This window comes from Tachysurus vachellii, chromosome 22 (assembly GCF_030014155.1).
Source record: "Tachysurus vachellii isolate PV-2020 chromosome 22, HZAU_Pvac_v1, whole genome shotgun sequence".
Classification (NCBI taxonomy): Eukaryota; Metazoa; Chordata; class Actinopteri; order Siluriformes; family Bagridae; genus Tachysurus; species Tachysurus vachellii.
The window spans coordinates 12,073,560-12,093,659 of NC_083481.1; the positions used below are offsets into that span (position 1 = coordinate 12,073,560).

Sequence of the window (20,100 nt, forward strand, 5' to 3'; positions counted from 1 at the left end):
GTAATGATTTATAATATCTTATATATATACACACGGATACAGTATTCGCAGAAGTCTGTTTGTGTGACATTGAATGGTTTCTAAGCCCACAAGCAGTGTAAACAAAGTTTGAAAAGGAAAAGGAGCTGAAATAGCAGGTTTTCTCCTGTGTGCTGTATGATTATAGGCTCCATCAGTGCAGATTAAAGCTGTTTCATTTATTTCTCTTATATCTGGTCTGTGTGCAAAGTGAGAGAGGGGGAAGGGAAAGGCGACTTGTCAGGAAGCATCAGGCTTCTGTGAGGTCGATAACGGATTCACTCTCAGTCTTTCTTTGGTCTGTGAGTGTCAGGTTTGTTTCTACGAGATGTGACATGTACCGTCGTGTGTCTGCTGTACGGAAACTGGTTAAACAGGTTGTAGAAACGCTGACACATGACACAAAATACTCTCCAACTCGCTACACATGACACAGAATAATCTCCAGTTTACAAAATATGACGGAATACACTCCAACTCCTCACACATGACATGAAATACACTCCCAACTCGCCACACATGACACAAAACACAGTTTCACATGGCACAAAACACACTCTAGCTCGCCACACATGGCACAAAACACACTAGCTCACCACACATGGCACAAAACACACTCTAGCTCGCCACACATGGTACAAAACACACTCTAGCTCACCACACATGGCACAAAACACACTCTAGCTCACCACACATGGCACAAAACACACTCTAGCTCACCACACATGGCACAAAACACACTCTAGCTCACCACACATGGCACAAAACACACTAGCTCACCACACATGGCACAAAACACAATCTAGCTCACCACACATGTCACAAAACTCACTCTAGCTCACCACACATGGTACAAAACACACTCTAGCTCACCACACATGGCACAAAACACACTGTAGCTCACCACACATGGTACAAAACACACTCTAGCTCACCACACATGGCACAAAACGCACTCCAGCTCGCCACGCACGAGAGGAAACGCACTCCAGCTCACCACGCACGAGAGGAAACGCACTCCAGCACGCCACGCACGAGAGGAAACGCACTCCAGCTCGCCACGCACGAGAGGAAAGGCACTCCAGCTCGCCACGCACGAGAGGAAACGCACTCCAGCACGCCACGCACGAGAGGAAACGCACTCCAGCTCGCCACGCACGAGAGGAAACGCACTCCAGCTCGCCACGCACGAGAGGAAACGCACTCCAGCTCTCCAGGCACGAGAGGAAACGCACTCCAGCTCGCCACGCACGAGAGGAAAGGCACTCCAGCTCGCCACGCACGAGAGGAAACGCACTCCAGCTCGCCACGCACGAGAGGAAACGCACTCCAGCTCGCCACGCACGAGAGGAAACGCACTCCAGCTCGCCACGCACGAGAGGAAACGCACTCCAGCTCGCCACGCATGGCACAAAACGCACTCTAGCTCGCCACGCACGAGAGGAAACGCACTCTAGCTCGCCACGCATGCCACAAAACACACTTCAGCTCACCACACATGACACACAGCACTCGATTTTAAATCCTTTTCACAATCACAGTTGATCTGGAGCCATTTTCACTATCACTATCATCATTCAATTACATACTCTTACTCCTGCTGATTGTGATCTATTAATTACTTTCCACAGCTAATAGGTGGCTTTTATAAGTTTTTTGTTTGATATTAAAATATGGGTGGCATCTTGTTCTGAGTTACCTGAAACATGTTTTCCTTACATTTTACTAATTCACTGAATTAGCCGATGATAATAACAGAAGCTTTTTTTTTAAATAACACTTGTGATTCTCTGTTGTGTCCTCTCACTGCCCTATGTTCATGTTGTTGGCATGTAATTGTAACAACAATAATGCCCATAACTTGGAAATCCTAATGGATGTAGGCGTAACTTGTTATTATTTCTCATGTTAGTGTTATATCAAACACTTTGTCCTTCAGGCTTTCTAACAGCAGTGCAATATTTGAATGTACCATTTTAGGTCCTGTATTTTTTTTATCTAGAATTGAGCTGCTTCCATAATTTCCTTTTACTGACAAGCTAAGGGAAGTTCAAGATGGCATTCATATTTGCTCCTATTGGCTTGCAACATTGGGTGTCTTTTCCCTCTCGGGTTGTGATGGAAGCTGTATGTAAGAGGGCGCTGGTTTATTTGTTGGTGAGTGGGTGTTAATGGGGGGAGGGAGGTTGGTGTGAGGAGGTGCATGGCCAGAGATGACAGCGGCCTCTTTGTCTCTCATTCCTTGGAGGCGTGTGAACGTGTCTGTGCCTGCCCTGGCTCACGTGTTGTCCCTCTCTCTGTGTCCTTTGTTCGGTCAATCTGGGAGCCGCCCCTAATTGAATGGGATTATATCTCGGTGGGGGATTGATTCCAGGGTCCCAGGGTTGGAACAATGCAGACTCCGCCCTTGTTCCCACCCCTCCTCTCGCTCCTGCTTCCCTGCGGCCAAAAGGCCTTGTTGCTCAGAATGGGGAGCTGATGGGAGAATCACACTCCTGGGAAAAGGAGGCAGCCACAGAGATGTTGTTTGGAAGTTGATGCTGCATACACATAGCACTAAGGATCCATCTGTTGATGTCTGGGCTGTGTGTTTACAAACATGTCTGGGTTGTAAATCTCTTTTCAGTGCACTGGGCCTGATAATCTTCATAATTTGATTTGATCATATCTCTCTGGCAGTACAATCTCCTACCTGTGACTGAGGTTATCCCCTTCTTCCTGGATGAACTGGTTTTGGCTTCCATCCAATTAGAGGCCATGTGTTTGTGCATCTTTGCATCCATGCATATGAACTGCTGTGCACAAATGGTGGAAAAACAGGTGCTAAATCGATTGGTTGACAAAAAACCAAAACAAAGCTAATCTCAGAGGTGTCAGTGGTGCCCTTTTATTGTTGGTCTTGCAGTTCTTTAACACTTTATTTAGACCCCTCTTAAAGTGGCGTTAACCCCAGAAGCACTTGTGCTCATAAATTTTGGGGGTGCACATAAAAGAGGCCAAAGTATGGAGCTCTTGCTGAACATGTGTCACTTGTCTCATTATCTTTTTCTCCACTCTTCTCATGCAATCTGTCCCTGTTGTTTGGAGGTCCGTGGGTAGAAGTGTGTGAGAATTTCCTGTGCATTGTTAGGATCAGAGGGAAAAACCCACTGCCGGGTTTGTCAGTGCAGGTCAAAGCCGGGGTCAACGGGCAGAGGAATTCCCATGTATATGTACATATGGCAATGAAATACTGTAGAGATGCACTCAAATTTTTTTTAGCCAATTTGATTTACCAAGTCACAACTCAATAAAATTACAAAAATTAATTGTGGTGAATGCAGCTCAGAAAAAAATCCCCTGCATATGGTCCACTACCTAACGAATCTACCTAATGAACAGGTCATTTCTGAGTTGTTGTAGGTGAACTACAGAACAGGCCAGAAGGCATCCAGGAGAAAGCAAAACCAGTAATAAAAAAAAACAAAAATGCTGGAAAATCTGAAGATTTGCATGTTGGCTATTATAGGGGTTTGTAGGACATGCTTAATTAAGCAGAGTTAGTGAATTTTTTTTTGATAAATTCTGTTTGGCCTATGTAAGGTCTTTTAGGTCATGTTTTTGCATATTGAAATTTGTTCTTCAGGGCTAGTTTGAATCTTCTGCTTCACAGCAGGTGTCTGTGATTTGTAGAAAAAATATTCTCCTTGTAATATGTGATGTTCTTCCAGATCACATATTTCAGATTGCCAGTAAAATATCTTCTCTGGAGACACTCTGCCCCAGGCACTGTAAACAGTGGAAAAAACAGTGATTTGTACTACTGCCCTTCAGTTACAAAAGGCTAGTTTGTAGAGCTGCCGTAGTATATTTGAGTACTTGCGTCACAGTGCAGAGAATTGGATTATGGGTCACCATTTTGTGTAAAGGAATGCCGATGGATTTTTTGATTTTTTAAAATTTTTTATTTATTTATTTTTTTATTTTTTTATATATATACTTTTTTGTATATCTATAATGCTGTGTCTACTAGCCTTCTGCTAATCACTGACTGGAGGTGTGTCTGGTGGCATATCTGGAAGAATTACATCAAGAGGTTTTATTCTTTGTTTCTGAGTAATACTGTGTAAGCAGTATTATTAGCATTAGTAATAATATTATTTAGTCTGCATAAAGCAGCTGATGACACAGTGAGGGAATATAACTATAAATATTGCTATAAATATAGAAACTTTAATATAGGTTTCTATTTAACTATAACTATACATAACTACAAACCAGGAGAGAATACAGGGTTTAAAAAAAAAAAGCTTCTCCTAAACATAGTGTTTTTCACAAGCTAATACTAGCTAGTGTTATTCACTAGCATACTAGCTGGTGCTAATATCATTCCATGCTACGACATTGCGTAGATGAAAACATAAGTGCACACAATTATAAAGTGTCTCCACAGTCTGTTTTAACAAAGGCAGTACTTATTTTTTATACGTGCAGTGAGAGCACTCACATCACACCCTATGTTGTGCCATTGCTAGTTTTCTTTCACCATGCCAGAAAGATGTACAAACCAATAATATGCAAGAATAGGCAGTTCCTTGGATCACAGTTCTGTATAGAACTGTTGGATATTACAGAATGAACACAGTGGAAACAATGACTGCAAAATATACAGAGGAAAGTTTTTTTTGATTGAGAAATCTAGATAACCATATCCAAAAACAGAGCCATAATCTACAACCAAAAAGGAACTACTTATGAGAAAACAAGTAAAGCACTGGAAATGAATCACTCATGCCATGAGATTTTACCTGGCCCAAGATACCAACGAAACAGTCAAACATTTTACACCATTTCTAAAAGTAGAAACTTCTTATTACGACTTCCAAAGTAGCAAATATTTTTCAAATATCAACTCAACTCATTTAGTAGTTAAGCAGATCAGTTAAGCAGTTTATCATCTTTTAATAAGAATTGTTTTTGTTTTATGAATAATTTACAATATGTTGGGATGTGCACTTTGTTAAAATTTGTTTGAAAATGAACCATAGAAGTAAAATGTAAGGTTTTGTTATGTCTGTTATTCTTTTTTTATCAATCATCTGTATTTTCATTAATAGGGAAATTATATTGCTTGCTCTGTTAACTTGCACAATAGTCTTAGGAATCAACATAGGATTGTGGATTATGATCCAGCCGTGTGTGTGTGTGTGTGTGTGTGTGTGTGTGTGTGTGTGTGTGTGTGTGTGTCTGTGTGTAACATAAGATTTTATTTAGTTTTGCGTGGTCTCTGGTGGATACGATCAAATTCACGTGAGGGCAGACACCTGTTGCATGCCAGTTTGGAAAGCTCCTCAACTTATGCCGACTAGCTGTTGTAGCCATGTGTTTTTAGAATGTAGTTTTGTAGAGAACATTGTATAATGTGGCTTAATTTGTTTGAAATTGTTGAATTTTTTTATTTTTTATTTATTTATTAACTTCTACCAAAATCTACCTGAAAGGTCTCCAAGCTCCAAAACATAGCTCAGGTAACTCCCTTTGGACTGCTAATTGCATATATATATATATATATATATATATATATATATATATATATATATGTATATGTGTGTGTGTGTGTGTGTGTGTATATATATATATATATATATATATATGTATATGTTACAGGTTGACCTGAACCCCAGAAGCTCCATGTTAAACTTGTTGGCTTCCTGTATAACTTGGCTAATGCTACTGATGAACAAAGTTACCATTATTTTAATATATTTCAAATAGTGTGATGTTCCCAAACTGCTTGATCCTGAAAATTTGTGGATTCTATAAATGGAAGGTTCTATAAATATTAAGGCAGTTTAATAATTTGACCATTAGTAATATCTAAACAATTGAGTATTCTACACAGATTGTGTAGGACAGTTACTTATGTTGATTCTGGGTAATAAAAACCTATGCATAACTCCTATGAACAAGTTATCCACTTGATTCATCCAAACTGCATTCTTACACATTTATAAAGAACCCACTGACCTCCTAGATGCTGACTTGTGTATTTATATATATATAACTTAGGGTTGGCATGAAGACTCCCTGCTTTGAGTGCTGATGGCCATGTTCAGCCTACAAGACAGCAGGCTCACTTTTGCTGAGCAAGCAAAGATAATTGGAGCCAGATGATGGTCCTTCTAAAACAAAACCCATCTGGGGTTCTCTTAATATAAATGCTGCGGCTGTAATTGAAAGCACTGCAGCTGTCATCCAAACGGAGCATATATTTGTGTTGATATCTAATTAGTTATGTGTGGTTTGTTTGTCATGCAGCTATTAGCCTTTTGTGAAGTGAGGTTTACATGTTTTATTGCTTTCTGTTATAGACAAGGTATGTACACCCAGGCTAAATTATGTGTTCTAGGCAAAGAGATGTGAATAGGCAACTGTTAATTTCCTTTATGCTCTCCTATCTCTCAATAGGGCCCAAATGATTCTGCTGTGGATTTTTTAGAGACTTCTTATCCCTCCAAATCCCCCCTTTTTTTCCACCCAGCATTGTTCCCTACAAGATTATGTCAGCAGCACAGACACAGAATGACAATGAGCAGCGTTGGAGCTGCCTGGAGTCTCTGGGTCTCAGTCCCAGAGAACTGGTTCTGGCTGAGGCTTTGCAGATGGAGTATGATGCGCTTTCACGCCTTAAACAGGACAAAGATCCCGCTGGAAGGGGAGAGTCTGAGAGTAGCAAGACCATGCCATCCAGAAATACACAATTTAGACGTATCCCCAGCCCATCTGGGACAAACTTGCGCCAAGGGCTTTCAGGGTCTGATCCAATTCTCAACCTCATCCAGCCTGGAGTTTCCAGCCCATCAAGGTCAAATATGGATCCTCATGGCTACAGCAAGGAACCCCTCTATATCCTGGAAAATCCTGGGAAGAATGATTATGAAAGGATGACAGAAGGACTTTCAAAGGGATTGCCACCTCCAGATGAACCTCCTCCTGCAATTCCACCAAGGAATCCAATACCTCAACCAGACTCATTCCACCTCTGCAGGGGTTCAGCTCCCAGAGACGTGAATCTGTTCAGCCCTGAGGTGGACCAACCCAAGCTTTCCTCTGGAGAAACTCTGAACTATGACAACCTGAATGACTCGCTTATGAAGCTCAGTGGCAGGCAGTCACCTAGGCAACAAAAAGCGAATGGCGACCAAGCTGGGAAGCCTGTGGCTCGTAGCAAGACACTACCCCCTCAGGTGCCACCTCGCACCTATTTGCCTATGCATAAAGGCATCCGAAACAACCGCAGGGTGTCAGCTGATCCGGTATGTAACATTTCTTAACCATCTTAACAATACACCTTGTAAATAAATGTTGATCTTAATAAAACTCATCTTAATAATAATAATAATAAAAAACACTGGTCTTGTATCTCCTTAGATTAATTAAAAAAAACTATTGATGTAACATACACATGTATTTTATTTTAAATAGTGCCATAAAATTTTGGTTTTAGTTTTACCATCCTGTCCTTCAGGTGTCACTTCAATCCAGGAACAATGGCTATGAGCTCTTCCAGGTTTCTGAGGAGCGTGATGAGGAGGTGGCTGCCTTCTGTCATATGCTTGATGTGTGAGTTCTTTTTCTTTTCCCAGAATGATGTGTGTTGTAACATTTTTACATTTTTAATCAACAGTGCAGTAAAATGCAGATTTGGATGTTGCTAGAGGCAATGGCTGATTTTCTCAGTAACCTGAAAAGCATGTTTGCTAGCAAACACTTATTATCAATAAAAGGAGTATAAACCACATGTGTCCCACAACTTACATTTGGTTTTAGAGCTAGCTCAGAATGACTTTTCATTGTTCTACTGATGAATATTTACTTAAATAATAATATTGAATGTTGAATATTACATTTAATTGGGCATGAAAACTACCGGACAGTTAATATCAAATAAGTCTTTTTTTTGCTAATTAAATTGTTTTTTTAACAAAATGGAAACTTTCAATAGGAATAATAAAATAAGCCTTTCTTAGCAAAATTAAAGCAAAATAAAACAAAAGAAACCAGTATATTTTAAGATGAACCTGAAGGCAATGTAATCAGAAAAGTATTAAAATATTGAAGTAAACATTAAAAGAAAGATAATCAGGAGCAAGTTATCGAATAAGCCTAATTTGGAATCTGCAGTACATTTGTAATTGAGTTTATCAAGTTTACCCTGCTTTAATTTGTGAATTCAGTAGGTACTGACATTTCGACCCATGATTTTAAAAAGAATCTTCTGATATGGCACAGTAGGCATCGTCCTTTAATGTTAATGTTATGGCTGTCCTGAGTGCGTTGTTGTTGTTGTGTGTAGGTTGCGCTCTGCTTACCCATGCATAGACCGCTCTAAGAACACAGGCTTTGTGTGGAGCCCATGTGTGGCAATGGAGGAGCTGCAGCAGGTACTCGAGGTCAGCATAAAGGTCACTGTCATCGGTGAGCACATCCGAGAGCCACTCATCTTTACCTGCGATGGTAAGCCAGAGTACTAACTTTCAGCATGTGAAAAATTTATGTGATGGTTGACAGAGGAATGTTTGGCAGTTGTTCGTTCAGTGCATTTACATGCAGTTAAAAGTTTAGTCAGGCAATAATTAAATGTATTTCTACAGACATGTTAGGCTGTAGTTTTGCTCTAATTACTGAAGCTATCAGTAGTTATATTTTCCAGTTGATATTATGTATGGATAATGATAAACTTAAAATAATAAATAATAATAATAAATCCTGGATAGAAGTTCATGTTCATGCAAACAAGAAACCCACTGGGCCTAAATTCAGTTATGGTTTTAATTTGATTTGTATTGCTATATGCTGCTTACTCGAACAATTATAATGTGATAAATGTCATTATGAGACAGTTAGTGTGTTCACTGAAGCAGCTCTGGAAAATGGGGTCACGTACTGGTCTGGGAAACCCATACATAGTCAGTGATGCTGTTCTTTACCCCTGTTTTGATAATTGGATAATTGATAAGTTGGGTGTGTTAGATTCCCAGTCTGCATCTCAGGAAACAACAGTAATGTGTCTAATAAGCCTTGGGTTCATGAATTATAAAAACTAATCAAACCAGGTCTTTGTTCTAATATACATAGCTTGAAGAGCTATGCACCAATTATTTTTTTTTCTTTTCTTTGGCCAGCAATAGAGAATCTCATCTAATAATTCACTTCTGAATCCTCTTAATAGATTTACAGTGAATGGAAAGTGTGCTAGCCATCTGTTTTGTGTTTTGAATTAAAATAGGCAGCTTTTCCTTTGACCAGCTAAGAGAAGCACACACAAATATGTACAGACCTAGGAGACACGGGGCAGGATTAGAGAAAACCTGTGGGAGGAAGAACGGAGAATGGACAGTAAATATTTGTAACAAGTTTTTTTTTTGTTTTTTTTTTAATATGCTTTCCATGTCACCCCATGACATGTCCTTTGCTATGGTGACACAAGGTTTTGCAACAAATATGGAGTGTTATGAATTATGCATCTGGATGTGTTTGTTGCAGGTCACATGTCACACAACTTCTAACTGATTCTGTGATCATTATAAAACCTGCTTAAAACTGGAAATTGTGTGTGTTGTATAAATGAAACCATTAAAATCCATAATTGTTGGCTTGAAACCTTACGTGAAAACCACATTCAAAACAGGGGAATATTTACAGAATAATAATCAGATCAGCAAACCTGGTTAGCATGTTGATATGTATCTGTTAAACTGATTAGAGCGTATTTTAGAGGAGACGTCTATCTCTGTGAACTTGATGATCCATGCTCCTCCCCTTTCCTCTCAGTGGAGTGTGTATTCGCTCAGTACACGTCATGAGTCATGCTTGTGTTTACAAGTGGAGGGTGGCCTTTCCTGAGTAAGCAGGAGCAAACCAAGCAACCTGTACATTCTCTTCTAGTTTGCTTATTTCGGCCTGTATGGCCATCTAATAGGCTTGACCTTGGAGTTACATAAGAAAGTCCTGACCATAAGACCTGTCGTAATAAATTGATGGCCTTTGCTTGATTGTTTAAGAATCAATGTTCGGAAAAAGGCACTTATGGTTGTATTGTTGAAAGAAAATTTTAGGATGTAGGAAAGGGGAAAATAGAGATTGGAAAAAAAAAGAGAGCTTTTTTTTTCTGTGAACCGTTTTTTATTTACAATGGTAGAAAACTCTCAACTTTTTCATCCCAGAGATGTTTCCCTGTGAGAGATTCACTGGCTTACTCCAGATTGCTGGCTAGCAGTTTCGTATAAGTGGAGCAGATGGTTAAGTGTATGGACAGGAAGGACTGTACTTGTGACACCAACTGGAGTCTGTATTGCAGACTGGAATAATAGTCACTGTCCACTAAAGTACTAAAAACTTTAATAGGAACACCTGTACACCTGCTCATTTATGCATTTAGCTGATCAGTCAATCACAGCAGCAGCACAATGCATAAAATAATAATTGTAATGCTTCAGATCATGCAGAGGATTCAACGGTCTCTGAAATACTCAAAAACCCTGTGATGGTTAAATAAATCTTTCCTGTTCTAATATTTAACATGAACATAAACTGAAGTTTTTGTCTTGTATCTGCACGATTTATTTCATGTTCTGCCACATGACTGAAATATTGGATAACTGCATAATTAGATAACTGGATGGTAGGCACGATCACCATTTCTTTTTTCCCCCTGTCTCTTGCTATGATATTGTGCACTGTTAGATATCAGTCAAGCCTTTCCGGTTACTGGCAAGACAACATCAATGCAAACTGAAATAATATTTAGATGTTATACATCCTCTATTGAAAAATCCTCTGCTTGTTTCTCAGGTTCATCCACCATTGACCTGCTAATATACCAGACCTTGTGCTACGCCCATGAAGACCTGGACCTAGTCGATGTGGATGACTACCTGATGAAAGTGTGTGGCCAATCAGAGTATCTCAACAAGTAAGAACTCCATGTGAACCGAGAAGTGGCAGTGCAGCATTTGCAAAATTTCAGCTGCTGCTTTTTCTATTCTTAGTAGTGAAAAGTGAAAGTAGGGGTTATGTCTGTACAGTATAATGATTGTTAATACTTACTGGAACTATTGGCCTAAGACTGCAGAAGCATGAAATATAAATGGATTCTTGTTTTGACTGATCTCAAATGTTCTAGGTATGTTCTCTATGAATATAAAAATCAACCTCTAGATAAATTCCTGCCCCTTATTTTCATACCCTGAGCTGGAGGTTCCACACTCACCACCTTTTTGTCACCTTTCTATTATTCACCGACTCCTACGTAATTCTTTGGTGTTTAGTGCAAAGTAGAAGCTGCCCAGAACTTCAGCCTGAGAGTTGTTCCACATTTGATGCAGGAGAATAAATGCATACTTTTCACTCCCTTATGTTTTTCTTGTAAACTATTTTTTTTTTATTTAAGAAGCCACAGCATTAGTTTGCTAATCAGATAATAGCTGAATAAAAATTTTGAAGAATTTAAGAAAACATGCTAAACCTCTCCATGAGCTTCCTTCAGCTAAATCATTTGGAACTGGCAGAACTATGCTACTCCAGGGGATCTAGAGAAGGTGAAGTGGTTGACAGTTGCTGAATAACTGCTGTTGCAGTTTGCAAAAGTATTTTTTAAATGCACAGTTTTTTAGCTTGAAATGTTGACATTAGTTTGCTGAGTTTGCATTCAATCCACAGTTTATAGTGTAAAAGTTTTGTTGTTGGCTATTATTATTTTAATACAGTGCAGGTCATTTTCCTAATCCACATGTGTGACAAGATAGAACACCCCTAGCACATGCTGAGCGATACAACTGGTCGAGAGGCCAGCTCAGGGTTTGGCACCAGGCCATGCAGAGGCCTCCTGTAATGCCATTTCATTGCCATTATGGCATCCAGGCCACTCTCTTTTCCCCCATTTTCCTGTGACTATAATGCCCACCTCACACTGGACACAGAGGCCTGGGCATCCAGCCCAGATCTCACTCAGTGTTTAAAAAAAAGAAAAGGGAAGGAAACACAAAGTATGTGTATTGGTCAGTAATGAAAAGTAATGCCAGACAATGTAACAAGTGGCATGTTATATAGGCAGTTTCTTTTCTTGATGGTGTTTGCTGCCAAAACTGTGGCCGGAAAAAGGGGCGATTACAAAAGAAAAAAAGCCTGCTTAGTGGTTTGTGGTACAAATAGTCTTGTCATTCAACGAAGGGCCCCTCAGGAAAAAAGAAAACCTGTGGCTGCAGAAAACCATAGTGGGTTTCCTCCAAAATGTGAGAACATTTAACAAGTTGTGTAATATTTAATGCGTTCTTATTTGCTCTGATAGGGTGGTGAACAGCCTGTGGTCTGTGTGAGATCAGTGCCTGACTGAACAGTATAACACAGATGAACGGCAACATAAATCAACCAGTCATCTTGCTTTGACTACAGTAGCACGTGCAATATGTGGTTGTAAGGGTTGGATGTTTTTTCTAGGGGTGCAGCTGGCCGGAAACATGTCTCGTCTCGATAACCTTGAGCTTGTGCAAAGTGGGAGGGACTTCCTGTGTGTAGCACTTTTATTATTCCACAATTGTTGATGCCAGAATCAACAGTAGCTTGCTTTTTTATTAAGGTTAAACAATATATTTTGGTCTTAACAATACCATAATGAATAAAAACGTCAGGTTTTTAATATAAAATGTTCAGTGGCTGCAGATACTGTTAAATAGTTTGTGGTTTTCAAAACACTGATAAAATCATACTTCAACTTCACTCATTTGAATGGCAAAGCAAGTTCCTGTCAAAGCCAAACTTTGAATTCAGTCACTGTATTTGTCTATATCCGGAAGTCAATATGCTACTAAATTAAAGTTATAGTTTGTTTCAGTTTATGACTTTTCCCTGCAAATGTTTCATATGTTTTTTTGTTGTTGTTGTTGTTTTTGTCACAAAAAACATTCAACATTCAACAGCTCTCTTGGTTCTCTTTCTCTTTTTCTCTCAGCTCTCAGACTTTGGCTGGACTTGAATATGTCCAGCAGTGTCTGAAGTTTGATTGGGACGTCCAGCTTTTCCTCACCAAGAGAAGCTCTGTTAACATGGAGTTAGCCCGCACTGTGAGTAACAAAACACAGCACATTTTCTTGAGGCTTTTTGTTAACAATATAAACCATGGTGCAGGGAGGGGAATGAGAGGTCTCTGTTAGGGGCATGCAAGCCAGCCATTATTCAAACTATATGGACAGACCTGCTGAATCAAAGAAGACTGCAATGACTGCAATTCAATCCATATTTTCTAATAATTACAACTTTACAAGAAAAGTGTTTACAACGGAAGAAAAATAATATGGACGCCTTCATGTTCTTTTGCAAGCAACAAAATGTTCTTTCTAGACCTCGATCTAGCCAGCTTATTGTGATAAGTGATGTATATTTATCTTAAATAAAGCAAACACTTGCAGTATAACGTGGACAAATCTGTAAAACGGACCATACTGTTCGGCTGTTTTAATAAGGTAATCATCAGTAGAATTTCTTTTCCCGTTTTTATCGTAGCTGTTTTTTTCTGCTTCTCTTCTACTTTTATGACACACTATACTGCACGGTGTGTGCTTGTGTATGAATCAAATAAAATTTGAATATGCAGTGTTACAGTTATGATTAATGTTAACCAGCTAGCTTGTTGTCAACGCTACCCAGTATTATCTCCTAGATTGTTGCTAAATTTACTCAGTATTGTCTTGTAGGTCTATACTAGATTAATTAAAAAGTATTTTCCCCTGGCTAGCTTGTTGCTAAATCTACTTAGTATTGTCTCCTGGCTAGCGTGTTGTTGCATCTACTCAGGATTGTCTACTGGCTAGCTTGTTGCTAAATCTATTCAGTATTGTCTTGTGGCTAGCTTGTTTCTAAGATCAGCTAACGTGTCAAACATGGTGTTTTGTCATTAGATATTGTTTGGTAACTGTGTTATACTGGACAAATTGACATACAAACATATGTGTATGTAAGAGTATACTTATCTTATAGTAGTATATAATATTTAGTTATTAATATCTGAAGATTCTTGTTTTTTCTGTTACTGCAGGTAGAAGATGATGATACGGCATCCTCCCTGAACCACAGCATCATGCTGCAGGAGAGGCCCATCAAGCAGACTGTGACAAGGTGAAGAAAGGATGAATGCTTTGAAAGAAAACCCGAAAAGTTCTTGCCCAATAAGCAAAATTGACCATGCTTTCTAAGTGGGATAGCATACCATGGGACACAGGATATGAGGTTATACGAGTCATCATTGTACCTAGCATTTGATTTTTGTGTTTTTTCCACAGGGAGGCACTCACTTTGCTTCTGGACACTTTTCATAATGAGGCAGAGTCTTTCGTGTTATCAGAGGTAGGATAAGAATGAATTCCTATCAAAGCACTATCAAATCTGTGTGGTTGAAGCAAATCCTGCAAAATGAGAATGATCTGAATGTCCATGTACAGGGGTTTGGTGTAAGCAGAACTGTTACAATACTTGTAGAACTTAAATCTGCTCAAATCTGATTGGCCAGACGACAAGAAATTTACTAGAACTGCTGTGCTGACATAGTGCTGTATTCAAGACAAAATTATTCTATTCTGCTCCTCCTATTGTAATATTATTATTATTCCCTTTTTTTGGTTCCATGATTACTATAGTAATAGTTAATTCATGTATGGTGGACATTCTGCATAAAAGTGATTAAAAGAATTCATATGGGGTTTATGTGGTGTTTTTTTTTTTTGTTTGTTTGTTTGTTTTGTTTTTTTTTTTAAACCTTTTTTAGAAGGAGACTCCATGGTTAGTAGTTTCAGAGCTGTTTTTTTACATTTCAAAGTGTAAAGCTTTTTCCAGTTTCTCTATAAAAGAAGCTGATTTTTTCTTTATTTATTTTTTCTAATTACCAGAAGGGTACAGGCATAGTGGAACAGGTATAATAAATGATTTTACAATGAAATGTAAATATGAACTGGCAAATTGCTTTGGTATTAGAGGTATAAAAACATGCTTTTATTGTAAAAAGAATTGGTGTAGGGGGACACGGTGGTTTAGTGGTTAGCACGTTCGCCTCACACCTCCAGGGTCGGGGTTCGATTCCTGCCTCCGCCTTGTGTGTGTGGAGTTTGCATGTTCTCCCCGTGCCTTGGGGGTTTCCTCCGGGTACTCCGGTTTCCTCCCCTGGTCAAAAGACATGCATGGTAGGTTGATTGGCATCCCTGGAAAATTGTCCGTAGTGTGTGATTGCGTGAGTGAATGAGAGTGTGTGTGTGTGTGTGTGTGTGTGTGTGCCCTGCGATGGGTTGGCACTCCGTCCAGGGTGTATCCTGCCTTGATGTCCGATGACGCCTGAGATGACCCGAGGTAGTTCGGATAAGCGGTAGAAAATGAGTGAGTGAGTGGGAATTGGTGTAATGTTTGGCTCAAAGCACATAGTTCCATTGTTGCTTATTTTCTTTATTTTTGATTTTTTTTTTTTTGCATTCTAAACTTCATCTAATAAGTCTCTCTCCCTCTCTCTCTCTCTCTCTCTCTCTCCACCATCTCTAGGCTGAACTGCAGTTGCACGTGGAGCGCTTGGTTCAGTCCGTCAAGGCTCTGTGCAGCTCACTGGCTGCTGTGGAAACGCCTGACATCACCTCAGCCCTGAATCAGCTGCCTGCTTGCCCGTGCAGACTGCAGCCTAGAGTGCAGAAGGTGAACACAGACACAAGTATATATTCCTGCCGAAAAGCCAAAATGAATGAGCAACTGGAAAACACCATATTGATGTATTGGTCTGCTGAGCTGCACGCTGCACTAGCACTGTATTTCTGTTGAAGTCTCTGAGCCATGCTGGTATCTGTACAGCCTGCAGACTAACTGTACATACCCTACTGAACGTCCTCTTTCAAACTGTTAACCTTTAAAGCCACAACACTAATGCTGCAGAAATTTCCCCCAGTGCAATTGTCTCATCTGTTTTCTGACTGTCTGTGTGTTTTCTGTTTCACAGGATGTGAGCGTGCTGACAAAGAGAGAAAACCGAGGTACTGTTCCCCATCATCCCTAGGTAGTCTGCATGCGTCACACTTCTGCTGTGACCTGCTCTTAGAGACAGCATCACTTTAGCCATTATTTTGTCTTAACTGTTCAAAGATGGACATCTCAGTAATCCAGGTCATCATTTTAGAAAGTTATAAAAATACATTTTAGCTCTATTTCTGTGTCATATCATTATTAGTCTTGTTGTTGTTTTACAATACAGGCCTTCACAAAGCTTCGAAATACATACATTTTTTGTATTTTTTTGTATGTGAATTTATTGCTAATGAGCAAGTCAGAGGCGATGGTGGCAAGGGAAAAACTCCCGGAGATGATCTGAGATAGAAACCTTGAGAGATGACACTGGAGGATGTGATTTTATAAATAATTTCCTACATTCCTGGATATTCATTCCAATTCTAACAAGTTTCTTGTTGAGGTTATCAGCCGCCACTGATGGAGCCTGATTATGTAGCATACAAACTATTTTGTAGAATGAAAGTGATTAATTTACATAGTATTAAACATCATCCAGTTATGTTATGAAATCTCCCAAGGATGTTGTTACTGAGGTGAATAAAGACTGTAGTATTAAAAAGAGAGCACTATGAGAGCACAGCATGAAATGTTGCTGTTTCACAACTCCAGTTACCCAAATTGGATCTTAATCAAACCATGTTGTATTTCAGAAGACAAACTGTGATAATGAAACTATGGCTATTGCAAGGCATTTACAATCAAGCCCTAGTGGAATTTCACAACTTGGAAAATCCAGATAGACATGTAGCGTGTTATTAAAATTCTTTTGGCATAGTTTTACCTTTTAGTAAACCGTAAAATGCCCAAAACTAAACATGAGGGTTAAAGCAGGAGTGTGAGTGTGAGAGCGATGCGATCTGTAGTCACAGTGTGTTTGTGTGAAAAGACCTCCTGCTGTAAGGACGTCTGTCTGCTTCTTTGCTGGGATAAACAGGAAGGATGCGTGTCTGGCGTCAGGATGCACACAGTTCACCTTCCTCTCAGGCGCTCTACTCCATAAACATGTGCTCTGCTCCTGTTTGATCAGATCAGGCTTTATTCGCACCAATAAATCTCCACTGTAGGTAGTTGGTTGTTAATCTGGAGGTAAATACCCAAGAATTAGTTGTGATCAGTGAAAATGCTAAGAACAGCAATAATAATGGAGTCTATGCCATCCTTATTAAATGTTATTTATAAAATAAAAGTATATGCAGGCAATGCATTAAGGCACAGTGGCTTTATTTTAGGCTGAATGTGGACCTACATGGAGCACAACAGACAGGTAATAGTGTAATAATAATAATAATAATAATAATAATGATGATGCACAATAATAAAAGATTGTGTAAAGCGTATAATAAAAGGTGAAGTTTGCATACTTAAAAAAAAGTTTCCAGCTTGCCTTTCTCAATGTTGTAAAAACATCCACTAGTTATTAAACTTTGCTTTAGTCTCTTTTTTAATCATCTGAACAGCATACACACATGCACGTGCCTCACACACACACACACACACAGTCACAAACATTTTTCCAAAATTTTTTTGTTCTAAATTTGACCATTCATTAGAGGCATGTAATATGTATGTAGCTACAGAAGTGCAGACCTTTTCCCACTGTATACTTAAAATTATGTGCAAACATTTGTGCATCAAAGATTGGATCCAAAAAGTGTATGCATACTGTCTAAACCTGCTGATTTAAAGAAGACAGCTTTTTAAACAGGAAGTCTGATGCATGTGTGTGCATCAGTGTGTGTTGTGAATCTACATCTTGAGCCAGTTGCATTTTCATCAATGTGTTTACATGGAAAAGTCTTTGACCTCTACTCCTGCTTCTGTTCACTTTCCAGAGAAAATAGTTGAGAGGTTGACGGCTGCCATCTTGGATCTGGTGGAGCTCTACTGCAGCACGTTCAACGCTAACTTCCACACGGCTCCACACAGCAGCCGGGGCACAGTTCCAACCCAGGAGGCAGGCATGGTTATCAACGTATTGTCCTTCAACATTTACGCTGCCCACCGCGTACCCATCACCTGGGCCGCCAGGTAATACAAACACACTGACGCATTCCTAAAGTCGTGCAAATCATGTCATGAACTTGACTGGCTGTTTAAGTGACAGGCATAACCTCAATACTTCATTTTTATGGAAAATATTGTTGAATTCTCATCTGATCTGCAATTTTCTCAGGTCTCAAATTGCTTTTGTGTGTTTACATAAATCCTATAAATTCATCCTAGCTGTTTAGTGTGTTCTTTGTTACTGGAACGCCAGCTTTCACTTCTTTCACTTCCAGTAAATGCAGGTTGAGCTTGTGTGAAAGTCAATAAGGAATGTTACATTCTTAACTTCTATAGGACATGAGCACAAGCAAATTATTATAAGAAGATGGCGCATTAGCAACAGCTGTGGTGATCAGAATACACAAGGTTTAAATGAACACACACTAACTAAGGACGTGCCGTCTTCCTGGAAATGTCCTGCTCGATGATTTTCAAGCAAGCTAGGAGTATTTTTTTTATTTAAAGCACAAAGAAGCAGGTGGAGAAAAACTAACAAGCAAAGCTGGAGAAAAAAAAACAAATGCTGCTCTAATATACTGACCCCTACACACACAAACACACATGTTTTGGGTTGCACATGCTCTGGTGTAATCCAATAAGATTACATGGTATTATAAGGTGCAGAGGGAACCCCTGAAAATGACAGCCATTTCTGCTTCCTCTAGGCCTTCCAAAACACACACACTCCCCATTCAATGTTAAGTGCAGTGCACAAACATACCAGTTATGCATTATCAGCAGTGCTAGAAAACAAACACTAACCATTACCATGATCTCTAACATCCCCAAAATGGTTCAGTCCTACCTTCTCCCCCCTGCCCTCCATATGAATGGTCTCTTCCACCCATTGCCTGTGATGGACCTCAGTGTCCTTTGTCTCGCTTTGAAACTGATGCTGTTTGCATATGGAGCTGTCACAAAGGGTGCAGCATGGGAACTCGCCATGACCTTTGACCCCTTCAGAGGCAGTGTGTAGGGCAAGCCAGGGTGCTAAGCACCTGTGCAGTGGTGACGTGTGCCATCTGGTGACGTTCCTGTCCTCTTTGCTGCTGTACAATCATATACATCTATCTAGCTGTTGGGTTTATTTCAGACATCTGGCATTCCAGTTAGCTGGCGAATGTTATTCATTCTATTTTGAACAGCCTCTTGAGAGCCCATTCCCTTTTAAAGACTTTTCCAGTACTAAGTTTGTATCAAGTCTGTAGGAGACCCAGTGTTCACATGGTGCAGCCAAAGTCTAACTGAAGTCAGTGTCCTTTGTAATCCCATGTAATGTTCAAGGAAACAGCTGTTTCTCTGCTGAAACTGAATAGCAGAATTTTGTATCTTGTAATGACTGAGAAACCTTATTTATTTTTTAGAATTGAAACCTGATTGAATTTTATTACTTGATCATGCCACATCACCATAGCATTACTTAAAAATAGTTAACTTGACATTAAAATAAAACACAGCATTAACACAGCATTAAAATAAAACATTCTGACCCGTGTCTAGGCAGTTCAAGTGCGTTTGAGTTATTTATTTATTTTTTCCCAGTAGGGATCATTTGATTGTTATTCACATTTACATAATGTCAATAGAATTATGCCTCCTGGTGGCCCAGTGGCAGGATCCTGTGCTCTCATTGCCACAGGCCGGGTTCGATTCCCAGGCAGGGAGCTAACCCAGCCACTGAAGAGTTCTCAGTGCTGCTGTTCTCAGTGCTGCTCCCAAGCCTGGATGAATTGGGAGTGTTGAGTCAGGAAGGGCATCCAACATAAAACTTGTGCTAAATCTAATATGCGGACCACGTGATCTTCTGTGGCGACCCCGAACAGGGAGCAGCCAAATGACCAACAATTAAATTTATTTGTTTTACACTTTTAACAATTAATATTGTCTCAAAGCAGCTTTACAGAAGTATAGAAACAGAATAAAAAAATACGTTAATAGTTTTGCAACTGAGAGCTCCTGAGGAAC

The 20,100-nt window shown here is 39.6% G+C and overlaps 1 protein-coding gene across 3 annotated transcripts in view; it reads left to right on the forward strand.

Annotated features, from left to right (window-relative positions):
* The window catches only part of pik3c2b (phosphatidylinositol-4-phosphate 3-kinase, catalytic subunit type 2 beta), a 52,228-nt gene that overhangs the window by 702 nt on the left and 31,426 nt on the right, over nucleotides 1–20,100 (forward strand). For 2 of the 3 annotated variants that reach the window (XM_060858176.1, XM_060858178.1), the window contains exons 2-11: nucleotides 6,466–7,313; nucleotides 7,526–7,620; nucleotides 8,354–8,514; nucleotides 10,852–10,972; nucleotides 13,007–13,118; nucleotides 14,090–14,169; nucleotides 14,334–14,397; nucleotides 15,577–15,723; nucleotides 16,022–16,055; nucleotides 17,922–18,117. In XM_060858176.1, coding sequence (XP_060714159.1) covers nucleotides 6,558–7,313; nucleotides 7,526–7,620; nucleotides 8,354–8,514; nucleotides 10,852–10,972; nucleotides 13,007–13,118; nucleotides 14,090–14,169; nucleotides 14,334–14,397; nucleotides 15,577–15,723; nucleotides 16,022–16,055; nucleotides 17,922–18,117 — 1,766 coding nt within the window. In that variant the 5' untranslated portion in view covers nucleotides 6,466–6,557. Of the gene's footprint in view, nucleotides 1–4,042; nucleotides 4,122–6,465; nucleotides 7,314–7,525; nucleotides 7,621–8,353; nucleotides 8,515–10,851; nucleotides 10,973–13,006; nucleotides 13,119–14,089; nucleotides 14,170–14,333; nucleotides 14,398–15,576; nucleotides 15,724–16,021; nucleotides 16,056–17,921; nucleotides 18,118–20,100 lie in introns of those variants that run through there. The other variant, XM_060858177.1, reaches the window with a different exon arrangement.